We start from the raw sequence: 22,293 nt of genomic DNA, 5'->3' as shown, positions 1-22,293 counted from the left end.
AGTCCTTGGCTTGACTTTGTGCCTACAAACTGCATGCACCCTTATAGAAATAACTTACATTTTTATACACTGGGGCAACTTATGTATATTCTCAAAAGCATCTGCTTGACTGGTGATAGAGTAAGCTTTAGAAATTAGAATAGTTTTATTATTTTAGTGCTTAATAGAACCAGTATTTGATAGTTTTGCCGAGAAGTTGTGTATTTTTCTATTGTAGTGATTGAAGTAAGCGAGATCATTAGTCCGTGAAACTGATTTGAGAAGTAACGCATCAGAAAGCGACACGGCGCTAGTACCGCGATACGAGTTGTTACGTTATAAGTATTTGTAAAATAATTTTTATTATTAGGTACATATCTTTTTATTGTTCAAAACTGCCACACTTCTCTGTACCTTTCCCCATACTATAACAGGTACACTCGTTAGGTCTTTTATCAAAATCGGTCCAGCTATTTTTTTTATTATGATCATATACATGTCGATTCTTATATTATAACTAGCTGACCCGGCAAACATTGTTTTGCCATGAGAAGAGAGATAGACCCGTTTCTTGTACATTGCAACATTACTTTATTTTTCTGAAATAAAAGATATTTTCTAAAATAAACGTAGCGTAAGTTACTCCTTGTTACATCAGATACCTGCTAGATCACGTCAAAATCGGTCCAGCCATTTCAGAGACTAGCCGGAATAAACAAAATTACAATTGACACTCGCATTGATCAAAGAAAATGCTTCTTAGTTTTGATAACTATAAAAGCGTGTTTTTTGCAACCATTATTTTTTAAAGATACTTCGAACATTTCTCGTCTTTAAGCTTGATGCTTATCGTCGATATACAGGACACGCCCTAAATCAATCCCGACAATTAAATAAAACGGCTTGATCACAATGCTTGCTGTCCCAATACGCGGATGAATTGTACAGAAATGTCCTTTTCATTGATGAAATAATATTCACAATTGAAGAGTCAAATTATACGCCCATAGCTCTAAATAATTTTCACACGTAATATAAGAAATATTATATGCACCAGCTAGCAATAGGTTTTTCAATAAATTAATCCTTATATGAAATGCGCACGCGTAAAAATAGGGTCTGAATAGAGGTGGGCGCGGAGGCGGGCTAAAAAGGTTGAATCCAATACTCAGTCAACTTTGGTACAATCGCGCTTAGGCTGGGCGTGCAATATTAAACTACCAGATATTAATAAATTGGTATTTCTTAAGCATCGTGGGAGGCATTATGCAAATCATGTTACCTGTTAGTCAGCAGCAAGATAAATACACCTTGCCCAGTCTGTCTCCGCCAGTTTGCTTAGGTTTACGATACGCCAGTAAAGTACGATTATTTCTCTGACCATTAAAGGGGCCGAAAGCCGACGGAATCGGCGAACCTTATGCTATTGTTCTAGTTTTGTAAATATTACGTAAAAAATTATCGCATTCGTTTATGAATATATTACATGTAAATATTTTTAGCTCAGTAAACATTGTGTTCTGACTTGGGAAGTAAATGTGAATATTGTGTAAGTTATAATTATATGGGTACTTGTGTAAGTATGTTTAAAGATATGTTATTAATGAGGTATTTAGGTACCAAATAGGTAATTAATAATATACCTAATGTTAAAATTGTCTGTTACCGTTTATAGGTTGTAGGTTAGTAGGGGAGACTAATTTACATTGACAGACAAAAATTGTAAAAAAAAAAGTTATTTGGTACCGTATATATATTCATATACATGTAGTAAAAAACAGTTATTTCAATATTACAAACAGACACTCCAATTGTATTTATATGTATAGACTAGAAGAATTAAGTAAATGTACCAACATATTACATGAATTTTCTTGGTCGAGCCTCATGACTTAATTGGCTTGAAGTTTAGATTTAAGGAACATGATGTATTTAAATAATATAACCGATACCTAATATTTTCAGGTAGTACCTGGAGGAGCAGCCATGTTAGTTTCCAAGTCCTAGGTTATCAACAGCCAAAATTCCAACTCGAACATACATGGAAACATACTGACTACATTAGTCTGTGGAATAAGTGATTTTGCAAGCATTTCTTTTTATTAACTAATGCTGTACCATTTTGAATGTGATGGATTGAAGTGTTAGCTTAGAACGCCATACCTATAAGTGTGGCTTTATTATTATAAAGCGGTTTTTGTGGCTATTTTTTTAATTAGCGCCTTATTTGTGGCCCTAATGTGCACAATTCACACGGCGTATTGCATTTTTTTTATACAAACTCTGTCAGTCCAATTATTATTATTAAATATGATAAAAATGAGTTGATTATTTTATGTAGATTATAATAGTTCTGTGTTTATCTTGTGGCGCCAAATTTTTGTATATACAATGGTGTTTGAGAACGATTTTATTCATCTGAATAGTTTTCTTTTAGGTTTAGTCCTGTATGTGAAATGTATGCGGTATTTTGAAAATAGGTATTGTTGGCCACCATAGAGTTGTGAGTTCTAGAGCGCGCTTGATTGACTTTTTCAGTTGGGTTTTGTGGTGTTATATATATGTATACCAAAGATTTTAAATTACACGGAAAATTGATGAGCAAAATATTATGGATTTTTTAAGATGTTCATCCGCCTCACACACAAACATTTATAAGCTGTGCCAATAACTGCTTTTTTTTAATTAGTGATCGCAAAATATTGTCCTTTTAAGTCCATATATCGTATAACATATTAGTATACCACGTAGAGGTGCATGAAAAAATTATAACAGTCAGTTGAGTGATTTAATCTGTGGTGTTTGACATGTTAAATGGAATATATTATTTTCTTGGCACCAATCACTACCGTAAACGGTGATAAGTTCGTTCAAACCATAGGTTCTTAACGTGGGCGTTAACGCCCCCTTGTGGGCGTTTGAGACTTTCGGGGGAGGGCAGTAGAAGACCCAGAGAAAATTAGGGAGCATTGAGATGGCGCAGATGGGGCGTGGGTAGATTAAAAAATATAGTCTAAAAAGGCAAAAAATACACGAAAATAACATATTCTCAAAGTGGGCGGTGAGCAAAATAAGGTTGAGAAACTATGGTTTAAACTGATCAAATACATACCCTAAGCTTGGTGGTCTACTGAAATGTGACATTGGCTGAATTGTGGTATACCTTCCACAGAAGACACAATAGGAAAATAGAATATATTGAAAAGATTGTCATTTGGAGTGGTAGCTACCATGGGTATACAATAAGAAAATAAAACTTGTTTCAATCTTTAGCACCGATCACTACCATTTAAAATTATAAAACGAATGCTCTAAGCTTGGTGGTCTACTTAAACGTGACATTGGCTATCTTGTGGCATACCTTCCACAGATGACACAAAAGAAAGAAAAGAATAACATAATACTTGTCAAACATACCGCAGATTAAATTACAATCCAATATTTGTTTTTTCCTTATGTATATATAATTAACTAGCTGACCCGGCAAACGTAGTTTTGCCATATAAAGTATAATTCACGCGATAGTTTTATAAGTAATAAAATATTGCCTATATATATATTGTACATCATTTTGTTCTATTGTCAATAGTTTTTGCAGCGCACGCAAAAATAGGTTTTCGATTTTACACCTTGTGTTACAAAATAGCAATTTTACTACGGATCCCTAATTTTGAAAAAAAAAACATAGCCTATGGCCTTCCTCGATAAATGGACTACCCAACAATGGAAGAATCATTCAAATCGGACCAGTAGTACCAGAGATTAGCGCGTTCAAAACAAACACTGCAGCTTTATAATATTATTAGTATAGATTAATTAGTGACAGTTCTTAATATTTTTTTTTTTTGTTTTTTAGTTTCAAATAAACAGGTTGCATAATTTCTCATAACTAACGGCTTGTCTATTGTTCAATAATAATTAATGCTAACTTTGATCAAGTGAAAAATTACAAACTATCAAAGTAGCTTAAATTTAAATGACCAATAGTGAAAGACTTGGCTTCAGGCACGCTCTAAATTGATTTCACTTTACAACTCTATGGTTGTGCAATATGTTTGAATGTTATGTTTATCTTACGCCAGTGTTGTGTATGTTAGTTAAATTGTATATGTATATAGTATCTCTGTTAGCGGTTGAGTATAAGTATTGTTGTCTGTATGGTTTACGATTGGGTCAAGCGGAGTGTCTGACTGTTAGATTAGTTAATATATATTATTATGGAAATTTTGTTTTATTTGTCTACCCTCACTAACAATGTGTTATTTTAAAGTGATATACACCTGTGGGATTAATTATAATTTAAATAAAATAATTAAATTCCCTCTAAAATTACTTAAAGAGTGGCATCTCAAGTCAATTTCCTAATATGCAATTATTGTGGCTGAGCAGGTTATCTGTGAAGTAGATCCTGAGGTAGCCATGACCTGAGAGTTGAAAAAAGCATGCAGTTTATCGATGATACGTCACTCGAACGGTTGGCTCAGTTGGAAAGAGCGCTCGCACGGAACGCGAGAGGTCGCGGGTTCGAGTCCCGCATTTGGTTTCAACAAACAAACTTTAAAACAAAACAAACTGTTTATAACTGCAAGAGCGACATCTCAATTCTATTTCCTAATATGCAATTATTGGGGTTTTGAGCTGGTTATTAGCTGTAAAGTAGGTCCTGTAGATGGAGCCACAACCTGAGAATTGAACAACATTTACGAACTATGCTTCACTCGGACGTTTGACTGAGTTGGTAAGAGTGTTTGGACAGAACCCAAGAGGCGCGGGTTCGAGTCCCGCATCGTTCATAAATTTTGGTTTTCTTTAAATTTTATTAGTAACCTTACTCTTATATAAGCCAAAATTTTAAATAACATTTCACTCTGCGATTTGATATATATATTTTGATATCCATTGATACGCACCAAGAATTCCAGGATTCGGCATTTTTTTATGTCAGGTGTAGACAAGTGTATTTTTTATGTAGGGTTGTCAAGCGAAGTCTAGGGCTACATTTCACTGGGACACCATGTTTGCGCAACCAGTCCGTAAGATACCAAACTAGACACCAGAAACATGCGTCCGAGCTGGTAGGCAACAAGTTGGCTGCACAACCAAACGGACACCAGATGACCAGTGGAAGGCTCCTTTGCACAGGGTGCGGGCTAGATTATGGGTACTACAACAGCGCCTATTTCTGCCGTGAAGCAGTAATGTGTAAACATTACCGTGTTTCGGTCTGAAGGGCGCCGTAGCTAGTGAAATTACTTGGCAAATGAGACTTAACATCTTATGTCTCAAGGTGACGAGCGCAATTGTAGTGCCGCTCAGAATTTTTGAGTTTTTCAAGAATCTGAGTGGCACTGCATTGTAATGCAAGACGTATCAGTTAACATCAGCTGAACGTCTTGATCGTCTGGTCCCTTATTTTCATAAAAAAAAACAAGATGGGTAACCTGGTTGCGCCACCGTGGTGTCCTGGTGAGATATAGCTCTAAACTAATGCGTATTGTAATTTTTACATACTTTTTTCATTCAAGTGAATTTTATATCGTCCTCAAACTTGGATGTACTCGTGTTGTATTTTTGGCAGAGCATGACTTTTTGTTAGTTGGGCGTATATGTGGACCCCACTTAAGCTTTATATCTAACGTGATACCCAAGAAGAGAATAGTGTCCACAAGTTCCAATCTCTGGTCATTTATAAGTACGTTGGTCTGTTCTCGCTTTCGGAATCGGAGAAAATGGCGAGAACCTGCGAATATTATGTGAATCGATACCAAATTCGCTTTTCTAGTGTTTTACTCGCTTTCTCGCGTGAATGCGGGCTTAAGAGGGCCAACACACTCGACGGTCGTGGCCTTCGTGATCGTATAACTGTGTAAGAAGCCGGGATCGTGACAAACTCAACAAGCGGCAGTTTGTATTCTGATGTACGCCGCAGGCAACGGTTGACGCTGGCCGGGATTTGAATTGTTGAAACCAATTAACTAGGTTATGTCATTACTTATAAATTACAAAAAACAACAATTGCTTAACAATAATTTATTAAATCTTAACATTCAATTAACCTAATTTAGGTAAGTACTGAAAATAACAAATCTTCTAAACATTAACATCCATGGGAAATGAAGTCACGCCTACATCTACCTGTATTCAATTATTTATCTATCTATTTGAATGGCGCTTAAAGGTAACTTTTGCTGAGGCCTAATATTTAAGAAGACTAAATCAACATATCTGCCGCGCTGATGTCGCTGGTACAACAGCCAGTACGTTAAGGATGATAACTAAACATGATCATCTTATGAATAAACGCAATGTAAAGTTACTCCAAGTTTAAAACTTATCACACTATTTAATAGCCTTGTACGAAGCAAGCTCGAGTATTGTTGTCAAGTCTGGTCCCTTTAATATCCACATCAAAAGAATAGAAAGTATCCAAAAAAAAATCTTACGATATTTAACCTAAACCTTTACCTTTTACCTTTTTTAGTACCTAAATAAAATACCAGACTTGGACATTGGTGCAGATGGGTTTACAATATTTATATAGGCCAATAAAGTTGTAACAAAAACTCCCTGTCATTTCAGTAGTGACAAAAGTAATATAAAGATTTAAATGTGGAATAACTTTACTTCGCATTTTATAATAAGACTGATTATAAACTCAAAAATTAGTGTTTCGTTCTCGACTATTTCACCCTCCAAAACTTAAAAATCGAAATGAATTTTTTAGGGTAAATTCGAAGGATTTTTTTCGATTTTTCTGTTTATTGTTGTCAGGTTTGTATACATGTTTTAGAATTTTAGAATTACTCCTGTGTTAATTAAACATGTATAGATTAATAAGTTATTATTATAAATCATTCCTTCATCATGTTTTTTTACCACATGGTAACTTATTCTTAACTATACAAATTAAAAATATATACTGATTTGATAGTAAATTTCACAAAGAAAACTGGTGTTGTGACATGAAAACATCAAACAAGCGTGAAATTTATTTCATGTACGTTACATGCCTAAACACTAGTACCGATTTGCAGTGGAACGAGACGGTGCGATATAATAATAGGGTACTTATACCTATTAAGAGATATTATGCCGAGCCGTCAGAAACAATGACAAGCTGTTTTCCGTGCGGGTCATCGAGCTTGTCGTTCGACTTGCAATCATAAAGAAATCCAATGCCGTACATAAGTATGGAGAGACACATAGCGGTGACCATGAGTCCTGCTAGAATACGAGGGTTGAAGTAGGGACCGCAGTGTATGGCTGGCCCGAAACCCGAAGTTCCGTTGCCAATTGTGGTCTGACCATCCCACGTTGAGTTATTGTCTTCACGAAGAAACGCCGTGTTAAATGGTTGGATCTGAAAAAAAAAACCGCGCTATTTACATAACTCTTATACAACAAGGAGTCGTTCTTTTTGTCCTAGGTAATTTTCAGCCTTTGAACTTTAAAATTAAACTATTTTGAATATTCGGCGGTGATTTGACGTAAAGCTTTTATAACATGATCCCAGAAAATGTACAAAAGAAATGCGTTAAAAAAAATTAAAATAAAATAGTAGAATTGTTAAAAAACGTTTGTGTGGTGAAGGATATTATAACATAAATAATTTTCTGGTACCACAGACAGGGAATGGACCGAACACCCTCAGATACAATAAGTGATTTTAAATCCTATTTTGAATAAAAATATTTGAATTTGTTCACAAAATGTCTAAGCCCCATATTCTAGAGGTTGGTATAATTTAGACCAGTGACTAAGTAATGTATTTGTGGCAATCGCAGACACTTTTAATTTCTATTGGCAACACTTGTCCAGTATGGCTGACAAGTCATATGAAATTTAGAGATTTAGACGCCTACAAGCTCAACAAGGTCGCTTACCCGGAATCCTTCTAAGGCTCTTAAGTTCTAGGCTTACGGTTATTATTAGTTGTAATTACTCTATTTCTTCCAGATAAAGTTGGCAGACCTGGATAGACTTCAAAAATCTTTGCCTTTTCAAACGCACTTAAGTAAGTTATTATACTCGCAGTTTCCTATTAAATAATATCTCTGATTTTTTTTAACTGTGTGTACATACTAATAATAAACTGAGAAAAAGAAATCTGTTATTTTGTTTAACTATGGCGGTTTTTTAATTTATGTACACCGTTATTTTAAAATTGCTATAAAACCCGGTTTATTACTTACACATTTATGATAAAAACTAATACCCAAATAATAATACCATGAAAATAGGATATCATTGATTCTTTCAATTCACAATTTTATTTATAAATCGATTTTTCCTCGCCCTCCTCCAATGGCACTATATTCATACACTTTTCAAGCATTAAATCCATAGCTTTAGGGAGGTTTTTGTAAAGTTTAATTCGTAAGTGTATTTAATTTTGGGTATGTTTTGAGTATTGATGAACTTGCCTGATACTGAGAGATCACCACGGCGCTTCCATCCCTGGTGTTGACGAGCACCAGGGGTTCTCCGCAGACGTACGACCAACCCCAGGGCGCGCCCACTGCCATCTTGGTACGACCCACCTCTTCACCCCATTCCATCAAGGATACACTATCTGGAAGTCCATATATTCATGTAGTAAACGACGTTCAAAAAATATTGACTTGAATCATGCATACCTGTATTATATATTAAAATAAGATAACGAAACAGTAAGAAGCAGAATTTCTTCTTGATTGATGTGAACAAAGATACTTAATTTAAAAGCTTTAGCTTACTTTTCAGTCAATCTCGTTAGTAACAAACCTATCATAGCTTGTTTTAAAAAAATGGAAAAAATTGATTTTTTTTGAGATATTTTTTTTACTTTTTGCACTATGCATCCCCGGGGCATAAAAAGAATAGAGAAGTCCCAGGGGAGGCGAGAGAGAGGCGCCAAGGTCATTTACCAGTTGGAGGCTCCTTTGCACAGGATGCTGGATAGATTATGGGCACTACAATGGTCCCTATTTCTGCCCCGAAGCAGTAATGTGTAAGCATTATTGTGTTTCGGTCAGAAGGGTTCCGTAGCCAGTGAACTTACTGGGCAAATGAGACTTAACATCTTATGTCTCAAGGTGACGAGCGCAATCGTAATGGGCAGGGCGTATCAATTACCAGCGACTGAATATCCTGCCCGTCTCGTTCCTTATCGTCATAAAAAAGCAAAAACAAAGCGCTTATGGACATTCGCAATATCAAAGTTCTAGATGGACATATGAAGTGGGAGAATGCTCTATGCTTGATTATTACAGATTGCAATATACCTTCTTTTAATTCTTCTTGATCAATACTAAACAGATAGTCAATCCTCACCAGCAATCCAACAATCATCTTTGAATGAAAACGAGAACTCGATCTCAAAGTCAGTGTAGGCCATCCTTGTATTGAGGCGTCTTCCAGACCATGTTTCTTCGGCCACCAGCGGAATCTGGCTGAATGTAGCCTTCCGATCTCCCACCAACGAATAAACACCTATATAAGTTAAAATCCAATAAAAAGAAATCTGTAGAAATATTTTTTTCGAGTTTCCGTGAATGGATAGGAGACCATACAGATTTGCACTCGGAATAACTAATAGAAAAAATCTATTGTATTTTGTTTATATCATTTTTTATCTGTTATAATTTATTGCTTTGTATTCCGTGGGTTTGCATTTACATAGACTTACAATACTCACATTAGCGTATAGACAGATACAGCAAGATAGAAAAGGTAAGCGAATCTATTGTAACTGTAACCGATTTTGATTCATAAGTCGTAAACATTCAGCCACGACTCAACTCCTTGGTATTTTGAATATAAAACCAATAGCACAAAGATGCCCTTGACAGACGGGACAGTGAAATGATAATTTGATATTTCTTGTATTATTTTTGGGTGTTCTTACGGATAAATCCAATATTTAGGTACGGATTTAAGGGCTAAAAGGTATTAAATCTGGTAGAGGTTTTGCCCCCGTCCGTCCATCCGAGAACGTAGCCTTTACCAAAGTAAATAATTAGAACATCTTCCTGATAAATAGGCGACACAAGTGGGGGAGAGGTGCGGTGGGAGAGGAAGCCGCCAACTGCCGGCAGATCAGTCAGGGTTACTTCTGAGATTTTAAATCATAATAAAATAATTTTGTTTCAATCTGCCTATTAATTTATTATAAATAATTTTTTAAGTCAAATGTCAAATTTATTTTTAAAAGTAATTATTTTCTGTTGTGTATTTAGGTACTAGGTAGGTGCTGCTATTATTAAAATTTAATTGGTGACTTTTTATAAGGTGAAGTCACTGTAGTGCTCAGCAATTTGTCCGTAGATGCCATGTCAACAACCCTATTCGCGCTAAACTTGCGGGTATCGATGCTAGTAGGGAAGATGTTCCAATTAGTAGCACCATGGAACATAAAAAACTAGTGAAAGTGGCATGTGGGCGTTACCCTGTCGCAACTATTGTGTACAAATGTACCTTACTCGAGGCTCAAGTGAGACCAGTCATTTGATGTCAACTGAAGCATAATAATCTTTTAAAAAAATAAAAAAAGAGTTTGCCTATCATCGGTAATCACATTTTTCCGGTTTAAATGCAATTAATATTATAATGTGTTGTGCAAATTATACATACAAAAATGAACCATAATGTTACGATGTATGGTTCATTTATCTTTACGTTTAATCGATGTAACTTATGTTAGAATAATTAATGTAAACAATAAATATATCTTGCTACTCATCAAATGCATGCGTGTACATATCGATATAATTTTATCGAAATAAATTTTACCTTGATAAATTGTATTTAAGTATTGCTCTTTTCCATGCATCAGGGTGTAAGAAAGCAAAATGATTATGATATGGTAATTCATATTAGTAGTTATAATTGTCTCTTAGGTACAGCTAATTATTAATTGACAAATATGACTGTGTAAGATACCAATTAAACTAAATAAGCGTTAATTTTTTGATATAGACATACAATTTTTTAATTAAATTTAAACATTTCGCATATAATATTGAGGTTCCACCGATGAGGTTGAGTCGAGGTCGAGTAGAAGAAGAACCTCATCACATCATGGAGTAGAGGAAATACGTCATAGAATTGTAAAAAATAGATCGAAAACCATGAATTCTGGGACTGTTTGCCATCATTGTAGCATATGTACATCATAATATAAAATATCATAAGACCAACAAGAATATTTATACTTCATCAGTACTTTATTGCTTCTCTTTTATTAATCATTCGTTACTGCTTGTTTTAGAATTTTTCTTTCCTCACGCGCTTTACGTATGGAAGCAGTACGGCTTATAAAATCTCATGTATTACTGGTCCCTGGGTTTAAACAGAATAACGATGAATACTTATTTTAAAAAACCATGTTTATGCGTATATTGCTTCCCAGGTAAATATAATATTGATATGTGGAATGTTACTTCCATGACTATTCGTGTACGCTGTCTTGATTTTATTTGAATTGAGCTCAATATTGTCCATTCTTTTAAATAAAACTATACCTAAGAAAAGAAATTGGCCTATTATTATTTTAGGTCACTACGTACTTTATTGGTCATATATATACTTTATCAACCCTGATTACATCATTTCTAGTTTTCACTAACGTATCGATATGTTTATTCATTTTCGTACAACACTAGGTATTTTGACAGAAGTCAAATATATGGTTACAGAGTGCCTATTACTTCAAGTTTTTATATGTTATTTGTCGCAATTTAAGAAAAAGTTTTGAGGTTGTCATAATCACTTTAAGAATATGAGATTAGTGTAATTGTATTAAGTTCGAAATTGATGTAAATAAATTTGTAGTTATGTCTTTTCGTGATTGTGAATTTAGGCCTATCGCGAAATTAAGTGTGTGTATCACATATTTAATAGATAAATATGTGAGTTTGGCGACATCGGTTTCCATAGTAAAATGACATGATGCCACTTCTACTAGTTTTTTCTGTTCTGTGAGTAGCACCGCGCGCTCCAAGTACTTTAGACATTGAGTACTAGTGACGTACACACAGAAGGATACCCTTCAATTTCGGTGTACGTCTATAAGTGAGCGTTTGCTCAATGAAATATCCCCGTCCCACTCGCGACGTACTGGTTTATTTGATAAACGGTTAAAAAATTTATTTCTCATAAGAATTTGACAAATTCACTTTTAGAGAAAACAATATGATAACTTAATTATTAAAGTAAATGCCGGTAAGCTTAGTTTAACTATAGTTAGTAAAATTATAAATCTAAATATTATTATAAATATAATATAACTGTAATTTGTTAAGATATCGTATCAGCGGGCGAACGTAGTCTGGCTCACCGTGGCCGGTGCGTACTCGTATTTAATATTTGTATTTTTTTTTTGCTATTTGTCATGTATACCAAATAAGTTTGCATTTAGTGAATTTTTTAAAATTTAATTAGTGAAGTAAATTGCCGTGCATCGACATCTTATAGAATGTTTTTTGTGACAACCCTTGCATACTTTTAGCGACTAACTAGTCTATACTACTTTTTTTATATAAGTGGATGCAAACGGGCAATAGGCTCACGGGATGGGAGTGGTGACCCACGCAAGGACATCTATGCCGGACTATTAGGTGGGAATAAGCTCTTTTCTTGAAGGCCCCTAAGTCGTATCGGTTGGGAAAATCATAAATAATACATGGAGAGCCTCTTTTTCTACGATTATACTGCGAAAAATACTGAACAGATTGGAATAATACTTAAACTATAAGATGCAGCGTGTTTCGGAGAAGGTTTTAGTAAATGATATGTTGATGATTACTGATGCGGAACCTATATTTTTTTTAAAAGATGTACAAATTCGCAAAACAAATAATTCAGTTAATGACATTTCACTACATAATATGACAATTCATACAATGTGTGGGTACGGGGTACTAAATTATTATAGCAAAACAACGTTTGTCGAATGAGACCTTGTACAAGATACATTATCATATTAATTTATAAGTGTTAAGCTGCCGTCGAGTGTTGTAAAGATATCATGCTAACAAACCAAATATATCACAAAGCTCTGTAAAAACTGTCTTTTTACTACTGACTTGTCTACCGAATCTAATGCCATTGCTTGTAGTGCCGTGAGCGGGTCAATCCTTTCTTTAAAACGTCTCCACGGGAGCGACGGCTGGTCCAAGCATTATCCTCGCGATTCGATCTTTGCTGCAATATTACCTTATATCCGATCTCTAATTTTGAATTGCATAGTATATATAAAACCGCCTCTTTATTGTCTCTGAAACTACCAATATTAATAAAATAAAATAAATAATACGAACCACTAAGTTTAAATATACCACCGGTACTCGTGATGGTAACACCGGGCGTGGCTTTGATCGGCGCTGGCTTCATAGAAATAAAATTCTGCCGATCTAAAACAACTGGATTTGTTTTCCCAGTATAAAATCCAACAATAGGTCCCGCTGCTATCTGTCTAATCACAAAATAGACCTCCTTCATAAGTACATCATGTCGCCTCAACGCATCAACTCGAGTCTCGTTCTTGGAATCCTTAAAATATATATAAAAATGCGTGTATCGGCCGCTATATATCTGAATTTTTTTGCTTGTGCTGCTAAGGTAAAATACATTGTGCGACTGATGGGGAAATATACTCTTCAATGTCCTATAAGGTTCTATGACGCTTGGTAGATACTTGACTTTATCATCGGTCAATCCTTTGTGCAAGTGATGGTAAGGCGAGCCCAAATTGTCCTTTAAGCTCGTGTCTTCTGTGGAGAAGGTCTCTTCGACAAATATCACAACAATCTTGCTATTTCTTCTGGCTTCTTCTATCACTTCGACGAATTTCTCTGGTACGGTTTGTTGGAATGGGTTTGCTCGAATCACAACCTGGCTAAGCACGCTGTCAGCATCCAGTAAAAATACTGGGGAAAAGTCCATTACTGCTTCGTTGTAACTAATGGTTATAATTAAAAGTAACTGGATCAACCACATTTTGAAAAAATGCAGATTTCAATTAATTTCCTTTTCAATACTGATTGACAGTTTTACACGAATATACCTGTAGACATTATATGGACAGCACAGCATATTAAAGAGTTTTTATATGTTCGTTCTGTAAAGGTTTCGTATATTTCCTCCATATCTTTCATTTACATTTAAATGCCTAAGAGAACAAAGTTTCACCTCAATAATATTATCATACAGTATGTATCCTCATCCAAACGGTTGGAACGCAAGTTCTATTATGCTTTCATCGCGAAATTGTATTATTCAAGGCATTGATATTATATAGGTGTATTAAAATGGAACTGATATTTTCGTTAGCTGTAGTTGGTACAGATAATGGCCCTTATCTTTTATTAAGAGTTACGAACCCTAAATTTCGTCAATTATTTTCTGGGTTTTCGACTCTGCATCAATGTCGTATTATCCTGGAAACATCGCGTATGGAGACTCATCAGTTTGTTTGTCCGTGGCAGAAAGTTCTTTGAAAACCATATTGGGAGCTTCAAGACCCTAGTATTTTAGGGTTAACATAACGCTGTTACAACATTTACCCGCCTTTGAGAAGTAAATTATCACCAAAATATTTCAATAGCCATCCATTTATGTGTTAGTTATACCAAAAGATCGCCTGCCAATCATCGATTGGGACAATTGTATTATTTATTTAAATAAATATAATAATAAGGTATAAAAAAAATTAAAAATCTCTACTAATGCGAGTAACGCCATAAAATTAATATATGAACTGACATATAATTATAATAATAATATTATATTATTATCAATAATATAACTAACAGTAGATAATATTGTGGGATTTATTTATAATTATTAATTTTATTTAATTGTTATTTAGCAAGACTGTTATTTGTTATTGTAACAATTGTATACTCTACACCTAAGAAAATAAATAAATATAAGTAGCAAACTTTTAATTGTACCATTTTGCTTAATTTGAATTTGATTTTAAAATCTATAAATACTTATATACTTAATCATAATATAATTACATAATCGTTTGTTATCATAGACAAATTTCATGTCGTGAATATCTATTTATTTACTGGCAATATTACAAATCATAGACAAGCGTCAAATCAATCATATGATCACTTTTCACATGACCGATGGTTATTTGTAATCGCCCATTTTTTCAATTTTTATGACCATTTTGGGACTAAATATTACTTTTAGTCCGCAACGTCCATTAGTATAGTTCTTAAAATGGCGTTTTGCCGTATAGTGTTACCTCTTTTAGTGCTTAGTGTTGTGAATAGTCTAGCGTCGACATCGGTGCCTGTATTTTTCTGGGGCGATATTGATGGTCCTACCATCAAGTCTAACCCATTAGTGGAAGTCTCCGAACTTGAATTCAAAAATATATTAGAAGACAAGCTAAAAGATGACCAATTTACTGTAATATTTGCTGATGAAACGTTGTCCATTGAAGATTTATCACGTAAGAATTCCCAAGGTGAATCTGCTTTTCCATACCTCCATTCTAATATTGGGGACGTGCTTTACTTACCTTCAGTGGAAAACCCTATTAAAGTACTAAAAAAACTTGAGGACTCCAATAAAGTTGATCATGTGAAGCTAACAGAAAACGGTTTGTCAGCAGAAATTGAGAAGGATGATGGTAAAATTTTGTTTATAACTTTGAAAGACGCTCGTGAAGGCGAATCTAGATCAGCCTTACTACGTCGTCACAATGATTTCATGGAAGACATGGTGTCTAAACTTCAAGAACACTACAGCAAGGTAGTGGCCATTTACACAGCAGAATTTCCTTCATGGACAGTTCCAGACACCCATTCAAGAGTCCGCCGTCAAGTTCAATCCGCTGCTTACCAGACATTTAACCTAAATGGCTTGCGAATGTTCACCAAGAACATAATTCTGAGCTCACAGGCTGGCGTAGTATACTTTTCTGCTCCAACAAACACTGAAACGGTAATGAACGGAACATTGTTGAATGCTACTCTCTCATTTGGTGACAAGTCAATCACATTAAATTTTGAGGAAAAGAGTGGATACTGGTTCTTTGGTAAGTTATATTTTACTTAAAAAATAATGCTCATATTTCTAGACTTCTTAAGATCTTTATTTTCAACATTAACATGTAGGTATACAGTTTGTAATTAAATAAAAGGCATATAATGAAACCCATCAATGGTTGGAGCAGATCAGAATGATAAAAAATGTGTTTAACACTTGAGTTTTGGACTTAAAAAGAGTTTCCAGATACAAGTGATTAAATTGCTAGAATTGCCATTTAGAAAGGCACAATTTCTATGTATTTCTGTAAGATGTAGAGTAAGTCGAGTAAATAAAAAATTCACTTAAGTGTTTTTATCTTCAAGTTGTTTAAGAATTTTTAGATATTTTTAATAATCTTATTTTCAAGCAAACATAAAAAACAACAACAAAAGAACACAAACAATAAAAGAAAACATACTTTTTGGATCGTATTACTGTGAGCTAAGGTTTATTTATTACTCATTCCATGTAAGATATCATATTTATATTTTACTAACTTTAACTTAATTGCAGCCTTTATTCATTTAAACTATGTTATGTTAAGTGTCCCAGAACATGTTAACAATGTCAATCACCTGTGAGGAAATATGAATCTAAATACTAGGATTTACTAACCAGTTGTAAGATATTTGTCCTACTAATATATTGTTAATCGTATACCTTTAAACAAGCAATTCTTGTATATATATAATCTGCATCTCGGAAACGGCCCCAAAGATTTTAGTGAAATTTAGTATATTGGTAGTTTCAGTGGAGAGGTAGCTAGATTTCAATTGTAAAAAATGTAGTTTTATCCGTGTTTCAATGAGAAACAACTACAATAACATTAGCAGTACAGCTACAATACAAACGAAATTTTGCAACTATATACTAGACTAGAAAACCCAGTTTGAATCCAGATGTCCTATTAGTTTTTTTTTGTTCAAGTTTTGTACATTCTTAAAAATCTAGTCGTCCAGATATTGATACTTAACTGAAATAAACTTTATAATAAATTTTATTTGTGTCCTTTAAAGTGATAACCCTATAAGTGAGGGTTATCACTTTAAAAACATAACAAATTGGTTAAACTTTATTTAATTTTTTATTTTAAAACACAGGCCCCAATCTAATTAAGTACCTTCTACTATAATCTCATTGTTTCCTCGGTCAATATTTCATATTGTGATAAACTATTTTGGAGTTTATTTGATTATTTTTATTTTACTTACAGACACAGTAGTCTACACTGAATCAACAACAACACCGACAACAGAATTCCTGTACGGTAAATCAGAAGTCTACGCACTAAGTGGCTTCTCGTACCGTTGTGGCCAAAACGCTACCTTCACAAGCAACAACAGCACCACACAGTACACCCTTACCTTCCAAGACCTTAAGGTATGTGTTGGATTCGAAAGCTGTAAAGTTCTTTGTTTGATTGTACTATTCAATGACATTCTATACTCATATAAGGCTTGTTTGAAACAAATCTGAACTGAATTAATGTTTGACATTGCTTCTTATTGACCAAGAATATTTTAAACAACTGATGTGGCAATGTATAGATAATAGCATTTGCAGTTTCTAATGGTGTAATTTATTATTTATTTAAAATCACTTTCCGTTTTGCTATCAGACTGTGAATGATATGTCCTAATATGTGTATAAAACGTCATTGATTTTAAGGGAACAAACATTCATATCTATACTATTAAAAACAGTTTTTTTGTTTAGTTATATTATGACACTACTGAACCGATCGGAATAATATGTTGCAGTGTGTTTTGGAGAAGACTATTATATAATTATGTTGGTGATAACTTATCCGGACCTATTTACCTTAGAAATACCTAAGTATGTATACATAACTAGTGGACCCAACAGATGTTGTCCTGTACATACGTCTTAAATTTGAAAAATCGGTCCAGTCTTTAGGAGGAGTTCACTAACATACACATGAGCAGGAGAATTATATTATATGGACGGAATTGAGAATCTAAACCAATCTCAAATTCACTGCAACAAACAAAAAAGTCATCAAAATCAGTCCAGCCGTTTAGGAGGAGTTCAGTGACATACACACGCACACAAGAATTATATATATAAAGATTACATCATTTGCCGGGTGCAAAATATATCTGATAAAAATAGTTAAATCTAATTAACCGAAAATAGTCCCAAAAATTACTAGCAGATATAGACAAATGGAAGCTTTGTTTGTATTTAAACATAATAATTATATTACAGTCAACTTCTTTCTTATATTTAATCAAGAAAATTTATTGAATAAGGCGTTACTTTGCGGAAATCCATAATTATACAAATTATTTAAGTTTTCTTTAGTGTTAATTCCGCCAATATTGGTTTTTAAACAATTCGACACGTGTTTCGCCTCTACACGAGGCATAATCAGGACGTGTTGTCTCGCCAAAATCTGGCACGAGACTGACGAGACTTTAAAAACAAATATTGGCGGAATTAACACTAAAGAAAACTTAAATAATTTGTATATTTAATCAAGTTTAAGTGAAAGTGAAAGTAAAAAATATTGACAATAAAAAGATTGCTTGTCAACATCAATCACAAAAAATACAATTCAGATACATATTAATGCAATCCCTTAATGCAATCTTCTCTGCACAATTATATACCCGCTGAAGTCCCCCGTCCAACCTCTGTTAAATGTCTCCTCTCCCTAGTTTACACTCCTTTTGTAAATATATTAAAATAAATAAGATTAAGTTGTAAATATTATTTAGTACTTATATTAATTAATTATTTAAGTATTTCTATTTGTGTATGTCATTTATAGTCTTACAAGCATGTATATTATTTGTTTCAGATATTATTAGAAAATTAAACTTTATGTAATCTGAACACCGATTATTACCGTTAAACTTAGAAGACACATACTCAAAGCTTGGTAGTCTAATCTAACGTGATTCTGGCAAATCTGTGGTATATCTTCCACAGAAGCCACAGTAGGAAGAATAGAATAGAATAGAAAAGTTTAAACATATACATTTCTTTAAAAATTATTTTAACTATTATATTAGCAATCCAGTGAAATGATTCAAGGCTGAACCATTAAAAAAAACAACCTCATTTCCATATTGTAATATCGTTTACATAATCTTCAATACTGTAATAAGCCTTCCACATAAGTCTGCATTTGATAAAAGATTTAAATTTATTTATTGATAATTCAGATACACTTTTAGTTAATATATTGTAAAATTTAATACCTTTGCATGCAAAAGAATTGTTTATTTAAAAAAAATATATCTGTGTCTCAAAAAGTGTTATTGTAATAACTGCATGAACAATTTACAAATGAGATCCGAGCATATGTGTATGAGAGTATTACAATTAAAATGATTTTTTAGAACAACGTAATAATGTTTCAGATTCTAAATGTTTATTAATTATTTTGAAATGAAAGGTAGAGGCATTAGTCTTTCTTAACATCACAACTTAGTAAAACCATCTTCGCACGACACGCCAAAAACTTTTATCTACACCCATGCTTTAAATCCTCTATTAAAGATTCTGAAACAGTTAGCTTATTACCAACATTAAAACACCCAATGTCGTGTAAAAAAAACGTAGGTTATTCGAAACCCCCGCCATTTTCTTGAAAAAATGAGCGATTCAAGTTTTGACAGCACACTGCCGGATATTTTAAATGCTGCAGAAGAACATAATATTCAAGTCAATTTTAATAATTGCACTATACAAAATGTAAATTACTACTAAAATAAATAATTCTTTCAGTAATACTTAGTTTATTTGTATATAATCAGTAATGGATGATATTAGGTTACTACTAGGACTGGCTGTTTTAATGTTAGCAGTAAGCTAACTGTTTCAGAATCTTTAAGAGGATTCATATTATGGGTGTAGATAAAGTCTTGTATGCAACTGTTGATAATTAGGTATTAAAACACTCATGTGATACTATTATCACACTCGGCTTCGCCTCGTTTGATAAACACACATTCGTGTTTTAATACCCCTTATTACACAACAGTTGCTATTATATCATACCCACCATCTGGATGTGTGGCGTTCCTCCACAGTGCGGTTTTTCTTGAGCAGTGTCTCCACGGGTATCGGGACATGGGTATCTTCAAAAAAAAAAGCGCGTAGACAATTAAAAGTCAGGCAACGTTCCTGTGATTCCTCCGGTGTTTTTGGTGTGGGCGGTGGTGATCATAAATGGTGATGACACCAGGTGACCCGTACGCTCGTTTATCTATTTAAAGAAATAAAAAATAAAACATGAAAAACAAAATTTTATGAACGTTGCGGGATTCGAACCCACGACCTCCGGCGTTCCGTGCCGGTGCTTTAACCAACTGAGCCAACCGTTCGAGTACCGCCTCGTTATAAAATTCTGTTTGCTTTGTTCAACTCTCAGGTTATGGCTTCATCCTATCACTCCTATCCTTTTCACTTTAAAAACATAATATATTGTTTAGATTTAGAAGAGCGACATCTCAAGTCAATTTCCTAATATGCAAATATTGGGGTTGAGCAGGTTATCAACTGTAAAGTAGATCCTGTAGATGAACCTGAGAGTTGAACCAGAATATTATAACGAGGCGGTACTCGAACGGTTGGCTCAGTTGGTTAGAGCACCGGCACGGAACGCCGGAGGACGTGGGTTCGAATCCCGCATCGTTCATAAAATTTTGTTTTTCAAATTTTATTTGTGTATTAATCCTAGAAGTGAGGGTTATCACTTCAAAAACATAACATATTGTTTAAATAAAAAATAAGTATCAACTCTTTAAAATACATTTTTTTTTTCAGGTACAACCATACTTCAAGGACACAAATTCTACAGAACCTCCCAAGTTTGGTGACTCTTACAATTGCGTCGGTTTCTTTTCTGTACCAATTTGGTCTTGTCTCTTTGTTACCTTCATCCTACTGGCCATCACTTTCTACGGTATCATGATGATGATGGACATCAGAACCATGGATCGCTTTGATGATCCCAAAGGCAAGACCATCACCATCAACGCTGGTGAATAAAATGCATAAAAAACACTGTATGCACTAATACTTTCCTAATTGAATTATATTTCAAAGTTCGTAATACAAGCTTCAATACCTACCATTTTGTAGTAAATCTATGAAGCTGTTATTTGATGATATTTTATACCGTATATTTGGAAGAAATTAGTACAACTGTGTATTTATTCGTTGGGGAAATATTAGTTTATACAATGATAGAAGTATAATGTCCGATGTAGCTCAAGTGAAATAGTTTTAGTAATTTACAAATTGAAATTGTTGGAAGCATTTTCTAAACGTTCGAATTTCCAACTCCCGTAATTTTGTATCGGGCTTGTGGTGAATACAGTAAGATTATGGTAGAATTTTGGGGATGGCAACATACCCTTAAAATGACTTGGGCCTATGGACTTGCATCCCGTGCCACAAAAAAAAATATGTCATGACTTGCTGTCATATACCACCTGCCTGGGATTTGACAGATTATACTGGTGCTACCAGTTTTAATAATTCCGAAAGTTACTATGAAACCGAAAACGTGCCTATCTTCAATCATATAATAATATATTTGTGATAGTTAAAAGCTTAAGGGATACTATAATCTTTGAAGTTTTAAGAGATGTAAGCACTTAGATGAATTAGAATGCTTTATGGCCTACCAGATCATAGACAACGATTCAATTTTGAGCTTCGTGCATAGTTCTATATTTGAAATGTTAATATTGAAATGTGTGCCCTCCATGCTAGTGCCAATTTCATTCCAATAATCGAAAAATGGTATTTTTAATATTTAAGAATGTACAATTAAGTGACCTTCACAATAATATAGTAACCTATTCTAAAATGTAACACAAATTAAATAGTTTATCAATTGTTATTTATTTATTATAAAAGAGCTTTTACATAAGCCATTGTATGGACAGATTCAGGCTTTAACAACAAACAAACGTCAAATGGGGATGACGTAAACAAGATGGCCGACGTATTATTTCTTGTTGGAAGTAGATGTAAGCGTAAATGTATTATTATTGCAAATCTTTTGATTGTTTTCTTTTTGTCATTTGAATCAATTATTGTAAATATATTTTTTGTCTATTAGTTTACTGCGTATAATTATTGTTGTTTTGAACAAGTATTAAATTGCGAGACCAATAGAGTTGTTTTATTTATTTATAACATAATATTTCAAAGTGCATAAAGTTGTGTAAACTGTAACTTGGTCAATTAAGTATGTGGGACACAATGACGTACAGTATTCAACTAGACTCACAATAACGC

General features: G+C 33.8%; 3 protein-coding genes across 3 annotated transcripts in view; 2 read left to right on the top strand and 1 right to left on the bottom strand.

Annotated features, from left to right (window-relative positions):
* Positions 1-4,203, top strand: part of LOC126973586 (heat shock 70 kDa protein cognate 5) — a 34,158-nt gene extending 29,955 nt beyond the window's left edge. The window contains exon 16 of the mRNA XM_050820909.1: positions 1,945-4,203. The gene's annotated coding sequence lies outside the window, so the exon portion shown is untranslated. The remainder of the gene's footprint in view (positions 1-1,944) is intronic.
* A 1,791-nt stretch (positions 4,204-5,994) lies between these two features.
* Positions 5,995-14,031, bottom strand: LOC126973603 (uncharacterized). Its single transcript, XM_050820940.1, has 4 exons — positions 13,278-14,031; positions 9,292-9,450; positions 8,403-8,551; positions 5,995-7,339 (listed from the first exon to the last, which is right to left on the bottom strand). Exons 1-4 carry the CDS (start codon positions 13,954-13,956, stop codon positions 7,067-7,069), a joined length of 1,260 nt encoding a protein of 419 aa, XP_050676897.1. The 5' UTR covers positions 13,957-14,031; the 3' UTR covers positions 5,995-7,066.
* A 1,043-nt stretch (positions 14,032-15,074) lies between these two features.
* LOC126973607 (V-type proton ATPase subunit S1) lies at positions 15,075-22,167 on the top strand. The gene is made up of 3 exons (XM_050820944.1): positions 15,075-16,018; positions 17,225-17,391; positions 20,809-22,167. Exons 1-3 carry the CDS (start codon positions 15,196-15,198, stop codon positions 21,031-21,033), a joined length of 1,215 nt encoding a protein of 404 aa, XP_050676901.1. The 5' UTR covers positions 15,075-15,195; the 3' UTR covers positions 21,034-22,167.
* Positions 22,168-22,293: the final 126 nt, after the last annotated feature.

This window comes from Leptidea sinapis, chromosome 29, assembly GCF_905404315.1.
Source record: "Leptidea sinapis chromosome 29, ilLepSina1.1, whole genome shotgun sequence".
NCBI classification, from domain to species: Eukaryota; Metazoa; Arthropoda; class Insecta; order Lepidoptera; family Pieridae; genus Leptidea; species Leptidea sinapis.
Note: the sequence above shows the minus strand (reverse complement) of the source record. Positions and strands in the feature narration are given on the sequence as shown.

Bases quoted from the DNA above. Each gene is read 5' to 3' on its own strand.
- LOC126973607 (XM_050820944.1), top strand. From the start codon at position 15,196: ATGGCGTTTTGCCGTATAGTGTTACCTCTTTTAGTGCTTAGTGTTGTG. The intron at 16,019-17,224 runs GTAAGTTATATT...TTTTACTTACAG, and splicing joins GAGTGGATACTGGTTCTTTG to ACACAGTAGTCTACACTGAA. The intron at 17,392-20,808 runs GTATGTGTTGGA...TTTTTTTTTCAG, and splicing joins TTACCTTCCAAGACCTTAAG to GTACAACCATACTTCAAGGA.
- LOC126973603 (XM_050820940.1), bottom strand. From the start codon at position 13,956: ATGTGGTTGATCCAGTTACTTTTAATTATAACCATTAGTTACAACGAA. The intron at 8,552-9,291 runs GTGAGGATTGAC...ATGGACTTCCAG, and splicing joins AGATGATTGTTGGATTGCTG to ATAGTGTATCCTTGATGGAA. The intron at 7,340-8,402 runs GCAAGTTCATCA...TTTTTTTTTCAG, and splicing joins TGGTGATCTCTCAGTATCAG to ATCCAACCATTTAACACGGC.